Raw genomic sequence first — 21917 nt, forward strand, 5'->3', positions numbered from 1 at the left:
TGCAGTGGTGGCTGATGGCTCTTGGCATGTGGGGACCCCGGGGTGCCGCAAGTCTTGCCACCCTGGCCTCTCCCCTGTGCCTTGGGCTCCTGGCTGCCATATGACCACCCCTTTCCCCACAGCAACGTTCCACGGTAGCCTCCATGATGCACAGACAGGAGACTGTGGAGTGTCTGAAAAAGTTCAATGCCAGGAGAAAGCTCAAGGTGAGGCCCTGGCCCCTAGTCCCAGGCATGGCCATGCTTCCCTGCGTCCCTCTGGGCTGGAACAGAGGGGCCTTGGAGGGTCTGGGTAGACCTAGGGGTTGCTGCTGCCCCCAGGACTGAGTGTTAGCAAGTCCCAGACTGGATGCATCAGGTGAACTCAGGCCAGCTTGGGAACGAGTCCAGAGGGGCCGTGGGCCAGGTGTGGCCCCTCCTAGTTGTCTGTGCCACCTCCGAGCAGCCCTTGGAGGGGCCGTCCTGAAGTGCTGGCTGCAGGCTCCTCACCTGGGCTCTGCAGGCAGTACGCACCATCTGGCAGTCACATTCTTTAGTACAAGCAAGTCTGAAGCTTCCGGCTCAGACAGGTTTGGTAAGGAGAGCGGAGCCACACACACTGGTCTTGGGTGGGCCGGGGGAGGTCGGGGAGGGAGGTGGACACCAGTAGGGTATCCGACCTGCCTGCTTTGGCCAGGGCTGGCTCCGGTGACCGCACTCTACTCGTGAGTTCCAGGCTGGGGACTTGTTGCCTGACTGCCCTCTACTGGTCTCTGAGCGGTTCTCCCCGGAAGCCCCAGGACTGGTGCCCTGTCTGAGCCTGTTAGGAAAGGAAGGGGCTGTCAGGGAGCTGGACACCAGAGGAGCTGCCAAGGTGACCAGCTGTTCTGGTGACCACTGAGGCGTGAGGGGTCTTGAAGCAGTTAGAAACTGTAGTTGGTCAACAGGTTTAGGCCCAGGGTGTGTGTAATTCTGGAAATAGGTGATCTGCCTCAGTGCGACTGCTGGATTCCTGGAGCTCTTGCCTCTCTGGAAGGCTGAGGTCATGTCAGCCTCATGACCATGAGTCTGAGCATCTGGGCAGGAGGACAGGGGTCTTACCCTGGCCAGAAGCCAGCAGGGAACACTGATGGGACAGCCCTGGTTTTATCTGTGTCTCTCCCCAGGGAGCCATCCTCACCACCATGCTGGCCACACGGAATTTCTCAGGTGAGCCTTTCTTCTCCAGAGAGACAGGGGCTGCCCCATCCCTGCTGGCCCATGCAGGAGAGCGCCTCCTTCCTCACCAGCCTCTCCACCCCTCCTCTGTGGCAGGCCCTCCCTCGGCGTCTGCCTCACTCAGCTCTGAGACCCACTGCCCACCTGGCCCCTCTGGGCTCCCACCTTGGGTGATACCACAGGGTCCAGCCCCCTGAGGCCATCACCTTCGTGCTGGGTCTGTGTCCCTCCACCCCGTGAACACGAGCGTCTGTGCTGCCCCACTGGGGCTCACAGCATCGTGTGTGTCTGTCCAGGCGTTTGTCGGGCATCTGTGTGGCCTCCTTGTCATTTTGAGTGCTCTGAGCAATGTGTTTTGTGCGGGAGGAGGGCAGAAGGGATGCGGGGTGATGCGGGAGGCTCGGGGGCCTCCTTCCGAGTTCTGGATGAGCTGCAGCCTCCTGCCCCGGCCGCTCAGAGTGGGTGGTTGGGAAGCAAGTTCTCTTGGTGGGGTGTGGGGTGTGGTGGAGGGGTGGGGTCTGTTATAGACCCCTGAGGCCCAGGGCGCTGGCAGACCCATCTGGGGCATGACGTTAGCCCCAGAGTGGAGCCGGCAGCCCAGGTCTGGACAAGCTGTGCCCGTGGCTTCTCCGTCGTCCGACACTCCGTGTGCGAGCGTCTGTGATCCGTCTCTCTCGTTGTCCGTTTGCATCTGGCGCCCCCCACCCGCCATCCTGTTACTTTTGCTGTGATGCTGTACTGCCGGGAACGCGTGCACACGGTCACACCAACACTAATAGGACTGTCCTGTCTGCTGTGTGCTCACCACACCCTTCGGGCACGAGAAGCCCCCACTGGGGTTTTCTAAGGAGAAAGGAGGCAAATGCTTTTCCGTGTCAATCAGTCCAATCTTGTTTTCACTCTCTTGAGCAAAGGATTCTGGAACCATCTGTCACCTAAACTTTAACTCTAATCTTCTTCTGCTTCCTTTGTCTCTTTTCTTCCCTTACCTCGCCCACCCCTCGTCTGTGTCCGCCCACCCCTCCCTTCCCCTTGTCTCTAACCCGGTGCTAACAGTGGGCAGACAGACCACCGCTCCGGCCACAATGTCCACCGCGGCCTCCGGCACCACCATGGGGCTGGTGGAACAAGGTAGATGTGTCTCGACCAGCGTCCCGCCCGCTCCCGCCCATCCCTCCTGCCAGCATGCAGCCCCCTGCTGCACACAGCCGCTGGCTGGGCTCCAGAGCCGCCCCAGAGGCCGCCAGGCCCCCGGGAGCCCCTGCTCCCGTGTGGTCACATCCCAGCAGAGCCCACCGCAAGGGCAGGGAGGCAGCCCCCAAGGCTCCTCGCCTGTAAGAGGAGGGGCTGGGCTAGGTGACCCATGGGCCACACCAAGCCCTTCTGGTCCTGGCCCCTGAGGTCTGGGGGTCTGGAGACCCCCATTAAGAATGGCCTGGGCCCCACAGGGAGCCACTGGGCCTGCTGCTGGGGGGTCTGAGTCCTGAAAGGAGAGCCTTGGGGAGCAGGGCCAGAGAGGCAGAGGCCCTTGGGGCAGACCCTCACCCTGCCCCTTGGGGGCTGCACGGAGACGGTGGTCTGTGCTGCTGAGTCCCACACGTGCATGTCTGCCCCGAGCCTCCCCCCAGGACAGGCCGCTCTGGAGCGGGGTGGGGCTTTTAGGCACCCAGAGGAGACTTTCAGGGTTTCCTCTTGGGTTGTTTCTGCAAAGTCCTCCTCCCCTGGCACCAAACCCTGTGAGGAAGAAGGCCGGCACTGCCCACCTGCTCCTCTGGGCTGTGCAGGGCCAGAGCCCAGAGGCCCAGGTTGGCTTCTGCCCACCTGCTGGCTTGTGACCATGGACAGACCCCATGAGGGCTAAGTGACCCCAAGACCTCCTTGCAGCTCCAGCCTGAGCTGAGGGCTGGTGAGAGCTTAGGTTAGGCCAAGCTGGCAACGCCTGGCCACAGAACACAGAGGGCTAAAGGGCTAACCCCAAGTCCTCCCTGGGCTGAGCTACCGAGTTCCCTGTCAGTGCCTCCAACATGGGCTGGGGACCGAGCAGAGGTTCTAGGGTGCTGGGGACTGCCTTCCCCAGGCCTCCTCATGACCCCACAGGGTAAGCAGCCTGGCCTTCCCAGCCAGAGACCTCCTCCCGGGGAGGCCCAGGCCGTCCTCAGGGAGGGCAGTCTGTTCTCCTCCCATGAGCCCAGTGGATGTGTCTAGCAGGCAGCACCCCGGGAGGGCCCTCCTGCGTCTGCTCCATTTGACAGGCCTTTCCAGAGCACAGGCGGAAGGGGGCTGTGATTAGAAAAGGGTGAGGCTAGTGGCTTCTGGGGAGGTGCTGCTGCCCAGGTGACAGTGCTGAGAGACAGCTGCCTCTACGCTGCCCTGTGCCCGGGGCTCCCGCTGCAATGCCCGCCTGCCTGCAAGTGAACGTGGGGCGACGGTGCATGAGGCCCTGCATGTGTGGCTCCACCCTGGGCGCCGAGAGCGGCTCTGTCCTGGAGGGTGGTCAGTGCATGTGGACAGAGCCCAGCATGGCTGTCCTGGGTGACCAGCTAGGGGGACAAGGCAGAGGCGGGGCTGAGGGGACCGCCCATCCTGCTAGGTCAGCCCAGCTCAGCCATACCACACGGCAGTGAGCAGGGAGCTCAGTTCTCTGCCCATGGCAGCTGAGTCTGGTACCATCCAGTCAGAGTCTGGTACCAGCCCATGTGGCATAGCCCCCTCGACCCTCAGAGAGACCCCGTCTGTCAAGTGTGCTTCAGTTTGGCCTCTGTGGTCTCTCCTGCACTGATCAGGTGTAACGGCATAGGAGACCCAGTGTCCGGCCAGCTGCAGGGTGGCAGCAGTTGCCCCGGCCTGGAGACCTGGGAATGGGCAGTGCCTTCCCAGGATGGAGGGCAGAGGGTCTCTCCTTGTCCCACAGAGGCCTGCGGAACCCCCAGCCCAGGTATCTGGGATGCCTGTGACTGCTCCGCCTACTCTAGGCTCCTGCGGCACCTAACACATGCTTTGAACTTGAGACACAGAAAGGCAGTTCCCGTGCCCTTGAACGCTAGTGTAGATGGGTGTCAACAGGACTCTGGCCACGGTGAATCTGTAGTTAGTCCCAGGCGGAGATATGAAATGAGCAGCCCCCCAAAAAATGGGTGGCCAGGAGCCATGCGCTTGGGAGGGCCGGGCCTGTGCACCCCACACTCACCCAAGGCGTGCACAAGCGATTGTTGTAAAAGCGGGCTCACAAGGAAGGATGTTTGGGAACTGACTGAGACCACAGGGGCGTCTGCTGCAGGGCTTCCCAGAGCGCTGATGGCAGCGTTGGCCTGAGTCCTTCAATGAGGGCTGGTTTGTACGTGGCATTTGCCGCCCACTGGACTGTGAACTTCTGTCTTTTTATTTCCCACTGCTGCTGTGGTACATCTCCAGCAGCACAGTTTGGAAATGCGGGTTTTGATAAGCTCAAGGATCTAAATGGAACCCTCAGTACCAAGGACTGTCCGGGGTCTCTGTCAACCCCGCCGATGGGCCTAACTGTGTTGCCTCCTTTCCTGTGAGGATTTTCTGAGGACATGCCCGGGGAAAGAGCTCAGTTCCGCTGCTGACTGGGGCGCCGTGCTGGCCCCAGTTCCAATGCAGAGCCTGGCTGGACGTGCCGCTGGGTTGGCAGAGGCTGCGTGCCTGGCTGTCCCCTCGGGGGTGGGTAGAACCTGCCTTCTGCATACCGCCTGCTTCAGTTGGCCACAGCTTTTTAAAATGTGTGTTTCTGGAAAGGACTGGGTCCCTTCCTTGCCTGTTCAGCTCCCCACGACAAATGTCCTCAAGGCGAGGCTGGATGCCTCCTTCCTCGGGCTCCTAAGAGGAGCCTGTCCCCCAGCCGTGTCGGGCAGCTGGTCACCAGCAAGGACAGTATCCCCTAGCTGCAGCCTCTGGCTGGCTGGCGCTGGGCAGATGTTTCTGAGATGAGTCGTGTGTGCTGGAGATGGGAGGGGAGCAGAGAGGGCGGGATACACAGACAGGTGAGGGGGCTATGGTGGCCTTGAAACCCTGAGTTCTGAGTCTTCAAGACTCTCCCTCCACAGCCAAGTTACAGGGAAGCAGATTTGAGCCACAGGGAAGCAGATTTGAGCCACAGCGAAGGGGAGAGTTTTCAGTTTGCGCTGTAAGGAAGTGGGCAGTCGGCATTTCTGGTCCTGGGAACTCACTGGGCAGGGCTGCCTTGGGGCATCAGGGAGGTGGTCCTGTGCGCAGCTTCACCAGGTGGGGCCTTAGGCCTGGGGACGGGAGAGTGATGCCTGAGGCCCCTCTACTTCTCCATGGATCCTGGGAGGGACTCCTGGGCTTGATACAAAATTGTTGAGCGTTAAGAGATCTGTGAAGAAAGGGAGGCTGGGAATAGGAACTGTGCCCACTGCACATGGGGTCCCCGGGGCCACGTGCAGCCACTGGTCAGGCACGACCCCAGTCCCTACAGAGCCCAGGAGGGGCCAGGGCCATGGAGGAGGAGCACTGGGCATGTGGACAGGGAGGGGGTGGTCAGCAGGCAGCAGGCCCAGGCCTGTCTGTGTCCTGCGGGGTGCAGCCTCCTGATCTCCACGGCAACCTGGAGCACCCAGCGTCAGAACCACCGGGAGGGCTTATGGAACAGATGTCCCACCCTGGAGAGGTTCTGGCTCAGGAGGGTGGGGTGGGCCTGGGAATTTGCATTTCTGACTGTACAGGGCAATTCTGCTGTTGCTGCTGCTGGGGTGGGGGAAAGATCCCATTTGAGAAGCGCTGCAGTCCTAGGTTGAAAGGTGCCTGTCTGTCCCCACCAAGGCCTGTATGGGCAGCCCGGGGTCCCCAGGCAGGAGAACCCAATTTCACGGCCTGGCCAGCCAGGGTCCTGGAGCCAGGAGGTGGGGGAGGGGTGGGGGGGTTGCTGTGCCACCTTCCTTCCTGGCTTGGCCTGGGGGCAAGCATCCCCACACTTCCCACGTCGTCATCCCCTGGGCTCCAGCCTGGCTGCCTCTCTAACCCTGTTGCACCGGCTGGCCGCATGGCCCCGGCTCTTTTTGGTGAGCGTGGTCCAGGACAGGTCACCTGTGAGTCCTGGGCCCGCAGGCTTGCGCCCCTTCCCGAACCAACACAAATCTTGTTTTCTCTCTCTCTCTCTTCCTTCCTCACTCCCTCCCCTTCTCACCTTTCCTTTTCTGTAAGGTAAGCTGACTTCCTCTTTTGGTTTATTTTTTATTTTTTTATTTATTAGTTCTGTAATTAAAATCCTAACAGCCGTGGAGAGTGTGGGCACCAGGGGCTGGGGCCAGGCCCCCCTGACCTCTGCGGGGCAGTGTTGGGTGAGGCGGAGACCCTGCTGCTGGGACCAAGTGTCCTCAGGGGCTTGTGGGCAGAAAGGCCTGTGCTGACCCCAGTCAGTGCACAGAAGCGGCCGCAAAGCCAGGGCTGCCGGGCAGCTCGGAATGAGGGCGAGCAGGGCTGCCCTTGGTGCCTGAGCTGAGAGGCCCACTGGGCAGAGCTCTGAGGCCTGGGTGCCAAGGTACGGGGGTCTGAGAGCAAGGTGAGCGCCTGGGCTGGGACAAGGCCCTCTGAGTGGGCGGCCAGCTGCAGCCCACCCACCCCTACCCCAGGATGGCGTGGCCCGGGAGGGCATGACCTCTGGGGTGCTGGCTCAGCTGCCCCCACCCCAACCTGGCACCGCTAGTCCTGAGTTCCCATCATGGAGGAGGCGGCATCCTGCCTTCCTCCAGGAAGAGCTTGCATGTGGCCCAGAAGCCAATGGGACTCCCCAGCACCCACGCGCATCTCTGGGTCTGGTCAGAGGAGAAATCCGGATGCCTATAGGAGCCCCAGGGTCACGGAGGAGGCTGGAGACAGGGCTGTCCTGGCGTGACGGGACGGCCCCCCACCTGCTCAGAGCCAGCTTGGGTGCTGGAGCCACACTTGCCTCAGGACCCTGGGCTTGCTCCTGGGGAAAGAGTGGGGTCAGGCAAAGGGGTGGGGGTGCGCTGCAGCGAGACCCAGGCCCAGCACTCACCATGCCTTTTTCCTCCCCATGCAGCAGCCAAGAGTTTACTCAACAAGAAAGCAGATGGAGTCAAGGTGAGGCTCCGGCCGGGCCCTGGGGTGCCGGGGGGCCCAGAGCCTGCAGCTTCACCCCCACTCCCTGGGGCTCCTGCTCTGGAGTCCCCCTCCCCCCATATCCTGGCAGACATGGGATGGGGAATTGGCGAGTGAGGGGCTTCTCCCGCCTAAGGGTTCCTCTTCCCTCTCTCCACAGCCCCAGACGAATAGCACCAAAAACAGTGCAGCCGCCACCAGCCCCAAAGGGACGCTTCCTCCTGCCGCCCTGGTACTGAGCTCCTCAAACTCTGCCTCTCAGCCCCTCCTACGCCCCTGGCTGTGTGATTGCTGCTGGTCAGAGGGGGCCTGGTGAAGGTGGGGTCCGGCCCCGCCTGGCCTGTCTGACAGCACTCGCATGGCCCCCGCCCCTCATCCCTCACCAGTGGTGAAGTGGAGAGAAGAGGCCACTGTTGCAGGAGGCTCCACTTCAGACAGGTTTAGGGCTGCTCTGGGGAACCCCTGACTGAGACCCACAGATGTTGGGGTACTGGGGAGAGGCCCAGCCTCCTACCCATGTGGACTTGTGGATGTCTCTCCAGGAGTGTTCAGGAAGTCAGTGAGGCAGAGGACACCCTCTCCCCGCCAGGACCCCACCCTTAGCTCCCCCACCATCCTCAACAGGCCGACCCACAGACCACTCCCAGGGTCTGGCTTGGTGGGGCTGGGCCAGGCTCTGCAGGGGGAACAGCCCGTAGTGGCACATTCCATGGCCCGTGGGGAGACGGGGCCACAGTGGTGCAGTAGAGAGGTGTCTAGGTCAGGGCCATCCAAGGAGGGGGCTTGCCGTCACGTCTGTGTTCCCTCAGGAGCTAGCACACCCGTGCTGCTCTGTGGCTGCCTGAGAGGCAGGACTTAGGGGCTCCCTGCCGGGGAGGGGAGGGATCCCCACCATGCTCCGCTCCGACTGCGCTCCTCAGTGCCCCTTGCCCTGGGGGCTCCTACAGGTGAACCCTACAGCAGTACTCCCAAGGATGTAAAGTTGTGGCTGGTGGGTGCCGGCCTTCCTGCTGGGGCACTGTGCTGTGTCCCCTCAGCTGTCCTAAGAGCTTTGGGGCTTGCTGGCCCATAGGTCCCCACATTTGCTGGAAGCAGGTTTGGTGTCCCCTGAGAACCCCAGGCCAGGCTTCGGGAGCCAGCCCCAGACCGCCCACGGGAATACCGGGTTTGCCAAATGGCCACCCTGAGACCCAGGAGAGGAGAGCGGTCCTGGGAGGGGCGAGCTGCTCAGAGCAGCCAGGCCATGGCTGGAGGGTGGCCTGGTGCCAGCCTACCTAAGGCCTTCCAGTGGCCAGGGTGGCCCACGTGCCAGCCTCACAGCCAGCCCCATCTCGGACCCTGTCCATCCCATGTGCCACCCCCACCCCCATGACATCTTCAGACCTGTGCCCCCCACCACGCTGGGGCACAGGTTCAAGCAGCAAAGGGTGGGGAGAACTCCCCAAGGCCGAGCCTGGCTTCTCTGGCTCCCACACACATTGTGCAGCTTGTCGGGGCCCCACGCAGTCCATCTCCTGCCCTGGACAGCAGCACCTCCGCCAGCCTGGACAGAGCTCCTGTCCATTCCATCCCTGCCGTCTGACCCAGGCTCCTCCCGCAGCTGCTCCACGCCGCCTCCATCCCTGTCCCCCACTCTGCTCTGCACTTCTTTCTCGCAGGCTCTGGCCACCCACGCCTCCTCTGTCTCCCTGTTCCCCTCCTGGTGGTCTCTGCTTCCTCCTCTTCTCACTTTCCCTCTCTTTCCTTCCTCTGTGTCTTCCTTCTTCTGTAGGAGCCTCAAACCACCGTCATCCATAACCCAGTGGACGGGATTAAGGTACTGCCCCCCTTTCCTCCTCCCGCTTTCCCCAGGCAGGAGGCTCCAGGCCAGGAAAGAGGTCTGGGGCAGCATTTGTGCCAGAGTGGAGGGCAGATGTCCCATGGCCCTGGCCGCCCCTCCCCACAGCACAGCAGGGCCCCAGTCCATCTTTGTGGGCAACAACACAACAGACTGGTTCAGGCCCCAGGCGTGCCCCTGGAGGTGCTTGGCACAGTTGCGCCCAGTCCCCATGTGGCCAACACTCTCAGACCAGGGCTCCGCGTGTCCCACCTACCGCAGGCGGTAGGGCTTCCTGAGGTCTGGAGTGGGGCCTGCATCTCAGGAGCTGTGTCCTTGACTCTCCTGGCTATCCTCCACCCCACCTCCCTCACGCGGCCCCCAGTGCTTCCTGCTGAGCAGACCCTCCCTCCTCTGCTCCCCTCTCTGCTCTGGCCATCAGCTCCCATCACATTGACATCATCACTCTGGGGCCAGGGAAGGGGCTGGCTCTCTGGGGTGGTGGGAGGGATGGGGCCAGCAGCCAAGCCATTTCCAGGACTTCCAAAACAGCGCCGCTACACCCAACACAGCCCTCCAGCCCAGCTCCCATCTAGGCCTGGGCTCCTTACAGAGCCCCCAGAGTGCCTCTGTGGGGACCCCCACTTCCTTCTGGCCAGTGCCACCACCCAGCCCATCATCAGAAGACATCTTTCTCCATGGCAGGGACCAAGGGGCACCCATGGTGCTAGGCCAGGACCTGGGTGTTCTCCCCACCTGGCAGCTGGGGATGGGTGCCCCTGGGACCCATGTGTGTCTGGGGTGGGTCATATTCTCTGCAAGACTCCTAAACAACCTTCTGGGCTGTGGTGAACTCTGACCCTGCACCTAAAGACCTGTAGTTCTGGTCTAGGGCCCCCGAGCAGTGTCCAGGCAGTGTCCAGACCAGGTGGCGGTCCCCCAGGGACCTCGTGAGATGTTTCCTCTGAGGAGCAGAGCAGGCCTCCTGGGGAGCTGGGGGATGGTCTTTTGAATGGCAGCATCCCTGGAGCAGGGTGGGAGAGACTGGGCCACCTCTGCCCTCTAAGGCCACCTGAGAGGTGAGGCCGGGGCCTGGCTGGACGTCCAGTCCTGGAGGGGCACGTGCCCTGAGGGAATGTGGGGCCAGGCCAAGGTTCCTGGAGCCCTGTGCGGATCTGCAGAGCTACTGGAAACACCTCACCCTGTATTTTGGATGACAGCGGCTGCTGCTTCATCGGAACCAGCCAGTCCTGTTGTGTTACGTCTTGGAATTTCAAAAAGCCCGTTTTCCTCTCTTGTTAAAGAGTCAGCTGAGCATACCAGTCTCTGGGCCAGGCTCATCTTGCTGGGAGAATTGGAGCCCTCATGTGTTGGGGATGCAGGGTGGCCACAGCACTAGGGTGGCAGGGCCAGCCTCGGACTCTGTGCCAGCCTGTGCCGGCTGCCATGAGAATGCGCCCTGGTGAGGGGCACCCTCCCAGGGACCAGCACAGAACTGGGTGTCTTCTCCAGTCACTGCCGCATTAGGTCCACAGAGCTGGGGCACTGCAACCACCAGAGGGCATGTCCCCTGAGCCCCTGGCCTTTAAGCCCGGTCAAAGCAGCTGGGGCAGAGGTCAGCCTCAGAGCCTGGGCTGGTCCTGATGCAGGCCCAGCCCTGTCCACGTGCCCTCAGCCACGTCCCACCTGTGCTTGGCCGCATCCTGACCCACTGCCTCCCATGTTTCCTCAGGAGTCTTCTGACAGTGCCAACACCACCATAGAGGATGAAGACGCTAAAGGTACCTGCACTTGCATCCTTGTCCCGCAGCGGCCTTGGCACTGCTGGGCTGCTCTTTGAGGCGGGTGGGACTTGTGCAGGGTCAGCTTTCCTGCGATGCCTGGTGTGTGCATGTGTTGGGGGGCTCGGGGGCCCTGTAGCTGCAATCCCACCCCAGGCCTGGGTGTCAGGCCTGCCCAGAGAGTGGGAAGTGTGGCAGAGATGACTGGCAGCCGGGCAGTCTCCGTCACCGCATCCAAGTGAGGAAGCCACGGCTTTGCGCAGAGGCAGGTTCTCCACACCAGGACCCTCACGGGGAAACAGGTTCATGGGTAGAACTTTTTCCAGGATGCTGTCCTTGTCTTAAAGCTCCCTAAGCTTGCATTTCTGTCCAGCGTGCACTTGCCGAGTGGCCGGGCAGCTGGGTGGGTGCTTCCGTGTTTGCCTTTGCTGAACCAGGAGTGGCCTCCTGCGGTGGGTTTCTGCACCACAGATCCCAGGGCCCCCTCCCTTGCTCACCCAGGCCAATGTCTTGTGTGTTCCTCAAGAGGCCCCCAGGGCACCCGGCACTGGGGCAAGTTCCATGGAGTCCGCTGCCTCCAGACCACCCACATGGGGCCTCCTGACCCTCATCACTCACACGGTCACCTAGTAAGCCCTACGCTGTTCTCAGGGCTGCCCCGGTGCCTGACAAGGGTCAGCCACTCTGCCAGTTTAGGGGAGAAAACTTCTCACCTGTCCAAAGCTTAGCCTTGCTCCTGCGCACGCTATCCAGCTATGACACTGTCCCTGAGCAGAGATGAGCACAGGACCTCGGGCCCTGCATGCCACAGAGTGGGTGTGCGATTCCCCTGCAGTCTGGAACAGGCCCCAAAGGCGACAGCATGGAGGCTGTCCAGAGGTTCTGCCATCACCCTCAGCCCGGTGGGGCGCTGAGCACTGAGGGAGGGGACCTGGGAGGGGGGCCCAGCCTGGATCCTGTAGGGGAGAAGAGAAGACACCCCGAAGCAGCAGTTGTGGCTCAGATTTGAGCCCGAGCAGCCTCTTGAGGTGGAGGCAGACACCCCCACCCCACCGGGTGCAGAAAGAAACCTTGCCAGGCTGCCCTGAGGCTGGTACGGAGTCCAGGCAGGCCCAGTGGCCATCATGCCCCTATGATGACTGTCACTCCTCCTCCGTGGGCCTGGCCTTTGCTGGCTCTGGCCAGGAGTGGTCACAGCACTAGGGTGGCAGGGTGGCCTCTGACTCCATGCCAGCCTGCACTGGCCTGTGCTGCCCTGGCCTCTGCTGGCTCTGGCACTGGCCCCGTGTTGGCTCCTTCAGCCTTCACATATCTGCTGCGGCCACCACAGGCCCAGGACCCCCATAGGATGGCCACCCCACCTCCACCCCAGGAGCCCCAGGTATCCAGCTGTCACCCCCTTCCTCCCTCCTGGCCTCCCCCTGTCCTTCTCCAGTTGCATTCTTTTCCTGCGGGCGCCCCACACACCTGCCTGCCTCACCTGTTCCGCCTCAGCCCCCAGGGTCCCTGACATCCTGAGCTCAGTGAGGAGGGGCTCGGGAGCCCCAGAAGCCGAGGGGCCCCTGCCCTGCCCATCTCCAGCTCCCTTTAGCCCCCTGCCAGCCCCATGTAAGTAGCCTGGGCCCTGCTGCTGTGGGGGTCATGTTGGAGGGCTGGTAACCCCCTAGAGGGGCCGCTCCAGAGCCAAGGGCAGGCTGAGCATGGACCCTGGCTCCAGCCTCATCACCCCACAACCCCTCACTGGGGCTTCCCAGGGCGGCCCCAGCCCATCGAGCCTCACCTCTTTGTGAGGTAGGCCCTGGATCACTTTCCTGCTCAAAGCCACTGGGCAGGATAGGAGGCCCCGGAGGCTCGGGCCTCAATTCCAGTCTTCAGGGTTGGCACAGGCCTCACTCCACCTCAGCTTGCGGGAGGGGGGAGCTCCTTGCTGTTGAGGCAGGCTCTGATTCGGGGCCTGACCCCAGGCCCCAAGGGGTCTGGAACACGGGACCCCTACCACTGACCTCCTCCGCCTTGCCGCCTCCTCGTATGTCTGTCTGCCTCATGTTCACGTCTCATCTGTTCCACCCCAGCCCCCAGGATCTCTGACATCCTGAACTCTGTGAGAAGGGGCTCAGGAACCCCAGAAGCCGAGGGCCCCCTCTCAGCGGGGCCCCTGCCCTGCCTGTCTCCGGCTCTCCTAGGCCCCCTACCCTCCCCATGTAAGTAGTGGCCCCAGGCCTGCCGCCTCTGCTGCCGGACAGCTCCCTGCGAATGGCCGGCGCTCAGCAGCTTCCCACCTGCGTGCACGGCCCAGCTACCCTGCCCCGGCGCCGCAGCCTGGCGTCCTGCCCTGGTGGGGCTTCCTGTGGGCTCTCACCCTAACCAGCAGAGCAGCTCCTGGCTTCTCCCTTAGGGGCCCAGCCCCTTACACGGTTCCTGCTCCCACTGCTACTCCCCGCTCGCTGTCCAGCCCCAGGCCCCTCCCAAAAGGGTCTGTCTGGCCCCTCTGAGGCCCCCCATGTCCCTAGACCCTCTCTGCTCATCACTGTCCCAGCCCCAGACTTCACACCCACCCAGGGGCCCTGCCCATGGTGCCCAGGAGCCTGCACTCAGGGCCACCCTGGTTCCTGATGTGACCCCAACCCCTGAGTGCCCTTCCTCAGTCTAGGGGGCTGAGGAAGGTGCCAGAACGGAAACCCCGGCCAGGGTCCCTGGGGCTCACGAACAAGGGGATAGTATGGAGAATCATAAGCCTGGGCTCCGCTGACCTGGGCTGTCCTCATGGGGCCAGGCCAGGCCAGGCCTCCTCTGTACCGCCCGTGACTCCTGCCTCTCCCTGTAACCCTGTCCAGCGTTCCTCAAGGGCCACTTACCTGACAGCTTCTTGCTGGCCAGCAGCCTCTCCCTGGAGTGTGCCCTCTGCCCACAGCAGCTTCAGCCCATGCCACCCGACAGCCAGAGCACCCACCCTTCACTCCTGCAGCCTCCTCTTCACGCACCACGCTGTCCCCAGCAGCACCCTCTGTCCTCTTGTCTCCCTCTGTCTCCCCATATCCCCCTTGGTCACCCTACAACCTCTCTACCCACTTCCGTCCCCCTAAGTTCACCCTCTATCCCTACATCCCCCTCTGTCCCCCAAATTCCCCTCTTTCCCTCATGTTTCTGTTTTCCTCCCCAAACTCCGCTCTGTCCCTCACATTCTCCCTCTGTCCCCCACACCCCCTTCTGTCCCCCATACCCCCTTCTGTCTCCCACACCCGCTCTGTCCCCCACATCCCCCACTGTCCCCACACACCCTCCTCTGTCACCCACACACCCCTCTGTCCCCCACACCCCCTTCTGTCCCCCATACCCTTCTGTGTCCCCCACATACCCCTCTGTCCCCCCACCCCTTCTGTCCCCCACACCTTCCTCTGCCCCCCACATCCCCCTCTGTCCCCCATATCTCCCTCTGTCCCCCACACACTCCCTCTGTCCCCCATATCTCCCTCTGTCCTCCACACTCTCCCTCTGTCCCCCACATCCCCCTCTGTCCCCCACACTCTCCCTCTGTCCCCCACACCCCTCTCTGTCCCCCACGTCCTCTCTGTCCCCCATGCCCCCCTCTGCCCCCCACTCCCTCCTCTGTCCCCCATATCCCCTCTGTCCCCCATACCCTCCTCTGTCCCCCACATACCCCTCTGTCCCCCACACTCTCCCTCTGTCCCCCACATCCCCCTCTGTCCCCCATACTCCCCCTCTGTCCCCCACATCCCCCTCTGTCCCCCACATCCCCCTCTGTCCCCCATACTCCCCCTCTGTCCCCCACATCTGCCTCTGTCCTCCACACTCCCCCTCTGTCCCCCACATCCCCCTCTGTCCTCCACACTCTCCCTCTGTCCCCCACAGTCTGTCCCCCATCCCCTTCTGTCCCCCACATTCTCCTCTGTCCCCCACACTCCCTCTGTCCTCTACATCCCCCTCTGTCCCCTACACTCTCCTCTTTCCCCTGCACCCTCCTCTGTCCCCCACATCCCCCTCTGTCCTCCACACTCTCCCTCCCACACCCTCCTCTGTCCCCCACACCTTCCTCTGTCCCCCACACCCACCTTGGTCCCTTCATGCCCCCCTGTCCCCAGCACCCCCCTCTGTCCCCCAAGTCTCCTCCATTTCCCTCTCTGTCCCCCAAGCTCCCCTCTGTCCCCCACATCCCCTTCTGTCCCCTGTATCTGCTCTGTTGGCCCAGGTCCACCCTCTTTCCCCCACATCCCCCATCCTCCCTCCCTCCCCTCTCTCCCCTCGTGCCCCACCCCCACATCTCCCTCTGTGCCCCTCAATCTCTGGCTTGGCTGATTGCCCGTGGTTTCTCTCCTGCGTGCCCCCCGTGCCTGCCTTGTGTTCACGTCTTGTCTGTTCCGCCCCAGCCCCGAGGATCTCTGACATCCTGAACTCTGTGAGGAGGGGCTCAGGGACCCCAGAAGCCGAGGGCCCCTCACCAGTGGGGCCCCTGCCCTGCCCATCTCCGACTATCCCTGGCCCCCTGCCCACCCCGTGTAAGTAGCACCTTGAGTGGCCCTGGCAGCAGCTGCCCGGAGGGGCTCGGGGAGTGCGAGCCTGGCAGTGGTGCTCTGGGAAGGGCCAGCTTGCGGGGAGGGCGGGGGCACAGGATCCCTCTGCTGGGCCCCAGGGAATTGCTTTGAAGCACATGCAGGTGCCGTTGGGTCTCACAAATGGAGGTTATGGTTATGAAGTGTGTATGACACAAGTGTGTAGGAAGAGCGTCTGAAAGAGCAGGTTTGTCGCCGACCCCAAAACTTGTGACCCTGAGGTCCACAGCCTTCTCCTGATGGGAGGGGAATGGGCAGCAGAGGGTCTGCGCGTGTGGCAAGGGCTGGCACGCCAGGAGCCGCTGGCTTGGGTCGAGGTGGACCTGCTGGGCAGGGACAGAAAAGTGTCACCGAGATGCTCTAGCATTAGAGCTGTCCAAGTCCAGACAGCAGGGAGCAGGTGGGGATCGGGAGGCGCGGATCTGGGGGGCAGCTGGGGCCAGGCTGAAACAGAGCGGGCGGGACGGGAAGCCCAGGCTGGGCAGCCTCTCCGGCCAGGGAGGAGCCAGGCTGGGCCACCTCCCGGTCTGTCTGCCGACTGCCCACAGTATCGCTTACAGGGATGGATGACATCCCAGGGCTGCCGCCACCCCCACCTGTGGGGAGACACCAGGCTGGGGGTGGTGTGGAGATGCTCTTAGAGAAGAGGCTGCTGGGCCAAGGGCTCGGCATGGCAGGGCAGTGGCTAGGTAAGTACTTGAGGGACAGGTGGGGTCTGAGTGCCCCCATCCCCTCTGCAGGCCGGGCGTGGGGGCTGCTGCAGGTGGCCAGGGGAGAGGGGTGTGGGGAGAGTGAACCCACAAGAGCAGCGGCCCGAGGAGGAGGATGCAGCCTGCAGGTTCAAAGGGACACTGGATCCACCCTGGGTGCCCGAGAGGGCAGGGGGCAGCCCCTGGAGGGGCACTCACCCCCTGAGTGTTCTGTGGTCAGCTGAGGACTCCCAGTGGGGGTTGACTGAGGGGATCAGAGGCGAGCAGCTGAGGGGAAAGACCAGGTTCTTGATGGTGATAGGGTCGGGGTGCCTGGGCGACCGACCGAACTCAAGGAGGGAGGCATGGGGAGGGGCCGCCATGCAGCTGGGGCGGGTGCACAGCAGAGCCTCTGGGGGTGGTCAGAACCCCCCACACCCGCCACTTCTACAGCAGCTCATCTGATTTAAGGGGCTTGCTGCCCTTGCAGAAGTGGAGGGGTGTGCCCAAAGGAGCCTGCCTGGAAGGTCACCCCATCAGGTTAGCATGACCCCAGCCCAGGGCTGCAGCCTGCCCTCAAGGTCTGTGCAGTAGCCAGAGTGAGTCCTCTGAGGACAGGGCCCAGGGTGGGTATGAAGTGGCCAACTCGGGGCTCGGTGCCCAGGCTCACCTTCAGAGGCCACAGCACAGACCTCCCCGTCCAGAGTCTGCCCTGAGCTTGGCTGAGGAGGTGGGGGCTGCAGGAAGGAGTTGTGAGCAGGGTAGGATGGAGATTCGTGTGGCCCTCCTGGGAGGGGCTGGGCAGGGCTGGGAGAGGGGTGGGTGAGACGTTCCGGGAACTCGGGGAGAGGAAGAGCCTGGGTACCACCCTGAGGGCACCTGGGCCCAGGCAGCAGGTGGCCAGCTTTGGGCCATCCTACAGGCCAATCGTGAGCCCCCTCCCTTCTCCGGAAGGCACCCACCAGCTGTGTAAATAGGGCAGCTGCCCACGGCCTGCCTCAGACCCTGTCTTCTCCCGACCCACGCTCTCTAATCGCGGATTATACACAATCCAGCCTGATCCCTGGGCAGCTGCCCTCCCTCCCGCAGCCACCTCTGGCTCTGAGAGATGGGACTTGGGGCCAGCCTGGGGTCCCAGGAGTCCAGGCCAGGATGAGAACCTGCTCTGACCCCACCTGGATGCATTGGGCCCGCCTGGACCTGTCGCATCACCCCAAGAGAGCCACAGGCAATGCAAGGCTCGTGTTTGCGTCAGGGCACCTGGAAGGCCTGACTTGCAGAGGCTCTTGGCTCAGGCAGACCCCTCCAAGCCCAGACCCTGCCCACTGCCTCCCTTTTGTCCCTGGAACTGCCAGGGCAGATTGTCCTCAGCCAGCAGGCTTCCCCACCCAGGCACCCCTTTATGTTGGGCACCCCTCCCTCCCCTCCATCAGGGATCATGCCCTTTTTCAGGGGCCCGGGTATCAAGGACACAAAAGCACCCATGTGCTCTGTGGGGAGGCGGAGTGGGGGCTGGGTCAAGCTGAGGTCTGGGCAGCACCGTTCCGCAGGGCAGGGTCAACTTATTCTTTCCGTCTGTGGAATGGATGGGTGGGTCTCCAACAGACCTGCTTCCCATACTTCAGCATGGTTACCACTCTTGAATGGAATTCTGACCATGCATGTCCTCTTCTGTTTACTTTATGCTTTCTCTTCCCACCAACTCCCACTTTAATTACAGTTTGTTTAAAAGCACTGCGTATTACTTCATTAAATGGAAGATTAGTTTCACTTACCACTAGTGTAAGATGACTATAGAACCAAAGCAGACTGGAAACCAAATGAGATAATGTCACTCTCTTCTCCATTCCAGCTGCGTGCTGCTGTCCCTGAGAACCCCTGTGGAGTGGGAGGGGCAGCTCTCTCTGTCCATTAGAAAGGGGGGTTAACTAAGTGACAGGAGGTGTTTGGGACATGTGGACGCCAGATTTCTCTCTTGATGCAAGGAGGGCAGAGCCAGGCACCCTAGTGGGGTCTGACTTGGGGGCTGCTGGAAGGACTGGCTACAGGTGGAAGAGAGGTCAGACCTGAAGCTTGGGGCCACCTCCAGGAAAGGACAGGTGAAAGTGGGGGCATGAGGCAGGGGAGAGGCAGGTGTGAGGTAGAGGGTGGAGAGGAGGCAGGAACATAGCAGCTGGGGTGGGGACGGGCCCTCAAGTGTCATATGCTACTGTCCTGGGGCCCAGGGGCAAGGACAGGAACAGCCACAGCATGTGTTAGGACAGAGCCCTGTGCCCTCCTAGAGTTGGGCAGGTGGAATGGGGCCAGGAATGGGACTCGTGGTGGCTGCAGCAGGAACTGGAGGGGAAGGGGCTTCTGGATCCTGCAGCCCACCTTCCTAGAGGCCAGCTTTCCAGGGTCCGCCAAGTGGGTGGGAACTAGGCTTCTATAGCAAGACTGCCCTGAGGACCATCCATGACATGGTGTAGATGAAAGTTAGGCAAGAAAGAGAGACAGGCTGGCAGCAGAAGTGCAGTTGGGTCAGGAGCAAGGGACTTTCCAGATAGGGGCAACCCACGAGTGCACATGTGCCCATGCCACACAACACAGGCACACATGACACGTGCACACTCACAGGCACTGTACACACATGCACACACAGGTGCTCGTGCATATGTATGAGCTTCATCTACACACATTCACACACACACCGTCCTGCTCGTGTGCATGTTTCCATACATGCACATGAATGCACAATCACATGTGTACACACATGCATGTGATCACATGCATGAACATGTGTGCACCCCACTCCTCAGGTGCCATCGGGCTCCTCCTGCTGTCACTGTGCAGCCGGGGACATGAGGCCCTAGAGTAGACAGGTACAGCACAGGCGTTCCCAGGCAGCGCCACACACACATGCGTGAGCACACCTGGGCATGCCGCGCCTTCTTCGTGGACTCAGTCCACCTGCCAGGTGGGCTCCCTGGTGGGGCGAGCTCCCAGAGGCCTGGTGGGAGAGATAAAGGCAACGCCATCACAGGGCATGCCTAGAATTGCCTCTTCTGGCTGGGCACGGTGGCTCATACCTGCAATCCCAGCACTTTGGGAGGCCGAGATGGGTGGATCACTTAAGGTTAGGAGTTTGAGACCAGCCTGGCCAACATGGCGAAACCTCATCTCTACTAAAAATACACACACACACAAAATTAGCTGGGCGTGGTGGTGCACACCTGTAGTCCCAGCTACTCGGGAGGCTGAGGCAGGAGAATCGCTTGAACCTGGGAGGCAGAGACTGCAGTGAGCCAAGATCACACCACTGCACTCCAGCCTGGGTGACAGAGCGAGACTCCGCCTCAAAAAAAAAAAAAAAAAGGAATTCCCTCTGGGAGTTTAGACCACAGACAGGTGGCATGTATGTGGCCGTTGGAGGCAGCACTCACAGCTGAAGGGTGGAAACGTCACCACAGGGCCTGCCTTCTTGGTGAAAATGGTGTCCTGCAGGGCGGGCAGCAGTTTGAGGGCAGGTGTCCCAGGTATGGCTTGCAGCAGCCTGAGGGTCACAGAGCGCAGTGCTGGGCGTGCAGAGACTTCCCCCACAGGGAGAGTTCCCAGGAACCTGCTTCCGGTGCACTTCTGGGGGTTTGAGGTTTTCCATGGACAAATTACTTTGAGAAACCAGTGTTACTTGTGTGTATAGGTGAGCGTGCGTGTGCATGTGTGTTCTGTGTGTGAGTGTGCATGTATGTGCGTGCCTGTGTATATATCCTCGCAGATATGGCTAGGGACCTCACTGAGGACAGTAGTTCTGTCTGAGGAGAGTGAGTGAGACAAGATTGAGGAGAACACAGGCATCTTCAAACTACATGCGCGGTGCTTTATTTCTTTAAAATGTGTCTAAAGCGAATAGGAAAATGTTAAGATGTGAATCCGTGGAGTGTGGGTTCTATTACTCTCTCCACGTCTTCCATACGTTTAAAATCTTTTACAATGAAAATAAGCTGTAGTTAAAGCAGCAACGCGTGCTGCCAGTGAGCGCCCCAGAGGCCAGTAAGGACCAGCATGGCTGGAGGGCCTGTTGGAATCCAAGGGGAGTGGGCAGGAACCGCAGGCAGGCACCAGAGAGAAGCCTGGGCATGGGGGTGTGGGGCAACGGGGGTGTCTGCAGGGGTAGCATGTGGGCCTCGGACTGCAAGCAGGTGAAGCCAGCAGGATGCGGCTCCTATGAGAAAAGCGGGGAACAAGAGACCATGCCTGCTCTTCCTGCTGCTGGGACAACCCGGGTCATCGCCCCGGGGAACCCTGTAGCCACGCCTGGCCGCCCCCTTCTGCTTCCTCCTACCCGGCCTCCACGTGGCCTTGCTGACGGCTCCTTCTTCCAGGCAGGTCTCTGCCTTCTCGCCTGGTGCCTGCACTCGGTAGCCCCCTCACCAGAGCTGCTGGGTGAAGGAGGCACTAAGAACCCAAGGCTCAGGAGGAGGGTGGGGCCGGGAAGCTGCAGGGAAGCGCAGGGTCAGGCCTGGTGGGCCCCAGGCCTGGCTCACTGGAGGGCAGGAGGGAGACTGTGGCGGACAGCTCGTGGGGCCAGGAGGTGACCTCCAAGTGGATTGTAGGAGGGTTTTTTTTTCCTCTTTCTGCATTTTCCAGACATTTTGTAATGTGGATAGAATATTTCTGTCCTTCAAAAATATTTTAGTTAAGAAAAATAAGATGGAAGCTGTTGCACTTGGAAATGAGGAAGCCACTGGTGATAGAGGGGGGCGGGCGACAGGATCGCTTCTGCGAATAGCGGCAGAAACACGGTGTGGATGCAGCTCGTGCTCCCCCAGGCCCTCCCCTGGGCTGTGTGGAGGGGTCTGGGGGGAATGGGCCAGCGCCCAGTGGTCACCTGGCCGTGTCTCCCCACAGCCCGGAAGCAGGAGATCATTAAGACCACGGAGCAGCTCATCGAGGCTGTCAACAACGGTGACTTTGAGGCCTACGCGTGAGTCCCCGGGGCTGGGGGGGGGCTGTGCAGGACAAGGATGTGGGACCCTTGGGGGGACCCTGCTCAGAGTCAGGGGTCCATGGGGCCCCTCCTCACTTGGATTTGGCCCCCAGGAAAATCTGTGACCCAGGGCTGACCTCATTTGAGCCTGAAGCACTGGGCAACCTGGTTGAAGGGATGGACTTCCACAGATTCTACTTCGAGAACCGTGAGTGAGGGAGCCCGGGTGGGCATGAGGGTGCAGTGCCCCCAGGAGAGCCTCTCGGCCCCTCCCAGGGACAGCATGGTGGCTGCCTATGGAAGCCCTGTCCCCTCTCTGCCCAGGGTTGGCCAGCCACCCCTCCCCCACCAGACACCCAGCCCCCAGAATCCCACTCTTGGAGGGGCCCATGCTGCTCCCAGGAGAGCCGAACCTCCCCAGTAAGGGGAGCTGAGAGAGGGAAAGGGTTAGGGTGGTGGGGTGGAAGGCGGGCACCAGGGCAGCCACAGTAACCCGAGACCTCCCTCCACCTGCTGTCCACAGTGCTGGCCAAGAACAGCAAGCCGATCCACACGACCATCCTGAACCCGCACGTGCACGTCATCGGAGAGGACGCCGCCTGCATTGCTTACATCCGGCTCACGCAGTACATTGACGGGCAGGGCCGGCCCCGCACCAGCCAGTCTGAGGAGACCCGTGTGTGGCACCGCCGCGACGGCAAGTGGCAGAACGTGCACTTCCACTGCTCGGGCGCGCCTGTGGCCCCACTGCAGTGAAGGTGAGTGCTCTGTGCTAAGTGACAGCCGGGGCAGAGGGGTGGCG

General features: G+C 61.9%; 1 protein-coding gene across 50 annotated transcripts in view; it reads left to right on the plus strand.

Annotated features, from left to right (window-relative positions):
- CAMK2B (calcium/calmodulin dependent protein kinase II beta) overlaps window positions 1-21917 on the plus strand; it is a 109603-nt gene that overhangs the window by 84826 nt on the left and 2860 nt on the right. For 8 of the 50 annotated variants that reach the window (XM_074035121.1, XM_045387699.3, XM_045387698.3 and 5 more), the window contains 10 exons: window positions 123-206; window positions 1145-1187; window positions 2253-2327; window positions 7240-7277; window positions 7456-7527; window positions 9067-9111; window positions 10844-10892; window positions 21037-21112; window positions 21229-21323; window positions 21639-21873. In XM_074035121.1, coding sequence (XP_073891222.1) covers window positions 123-206; window positions 1145-1187; window positions 2253-2327; window positions 7240-7277; window positions 7456-7527; window positions 9067-9111; window positions 10844-10892; window positions 21037-21112; window positions 21229-21323; window positions 21639-21871 — 810 coding nt within the window. In that variant the 3' untranslated portion in view covers window positions 21872-21873. Of the gene's footprint in view, window positions 1-122; window positions 207-1144; window positions 1188-2252; window positions 2328-7236; window positions 7278-7455; window positions 7528-9066; window positions 9112-10843; window positions 10893-12386; window positions 12501-12964; window positions 13094-15277; window positions 15407-21036; window positions 21113-21228; window positions 21324-21638; window positions 21874-21917 lie in introns of all 50 variants that reach the window. The other 42 variants (XM_074035103.1, XM_045387689.3, XM_045387688.3 and 39 more) reach the window with 17 other exon arrangements.

This window comes from Macaca fascicularis, chromosome 3 (assembly GCF_037993035.2).
Source record: "Macaca fascicularis isolate 582-1 chromosome 3, T2T-MFA8v1.1".
NCBI classification, from domain to species: Eukaryota; Metazoa; Chordata; class Mammalia; order Primates; family Cercopithecidae; genus Macaca; species Macaca fascicularis.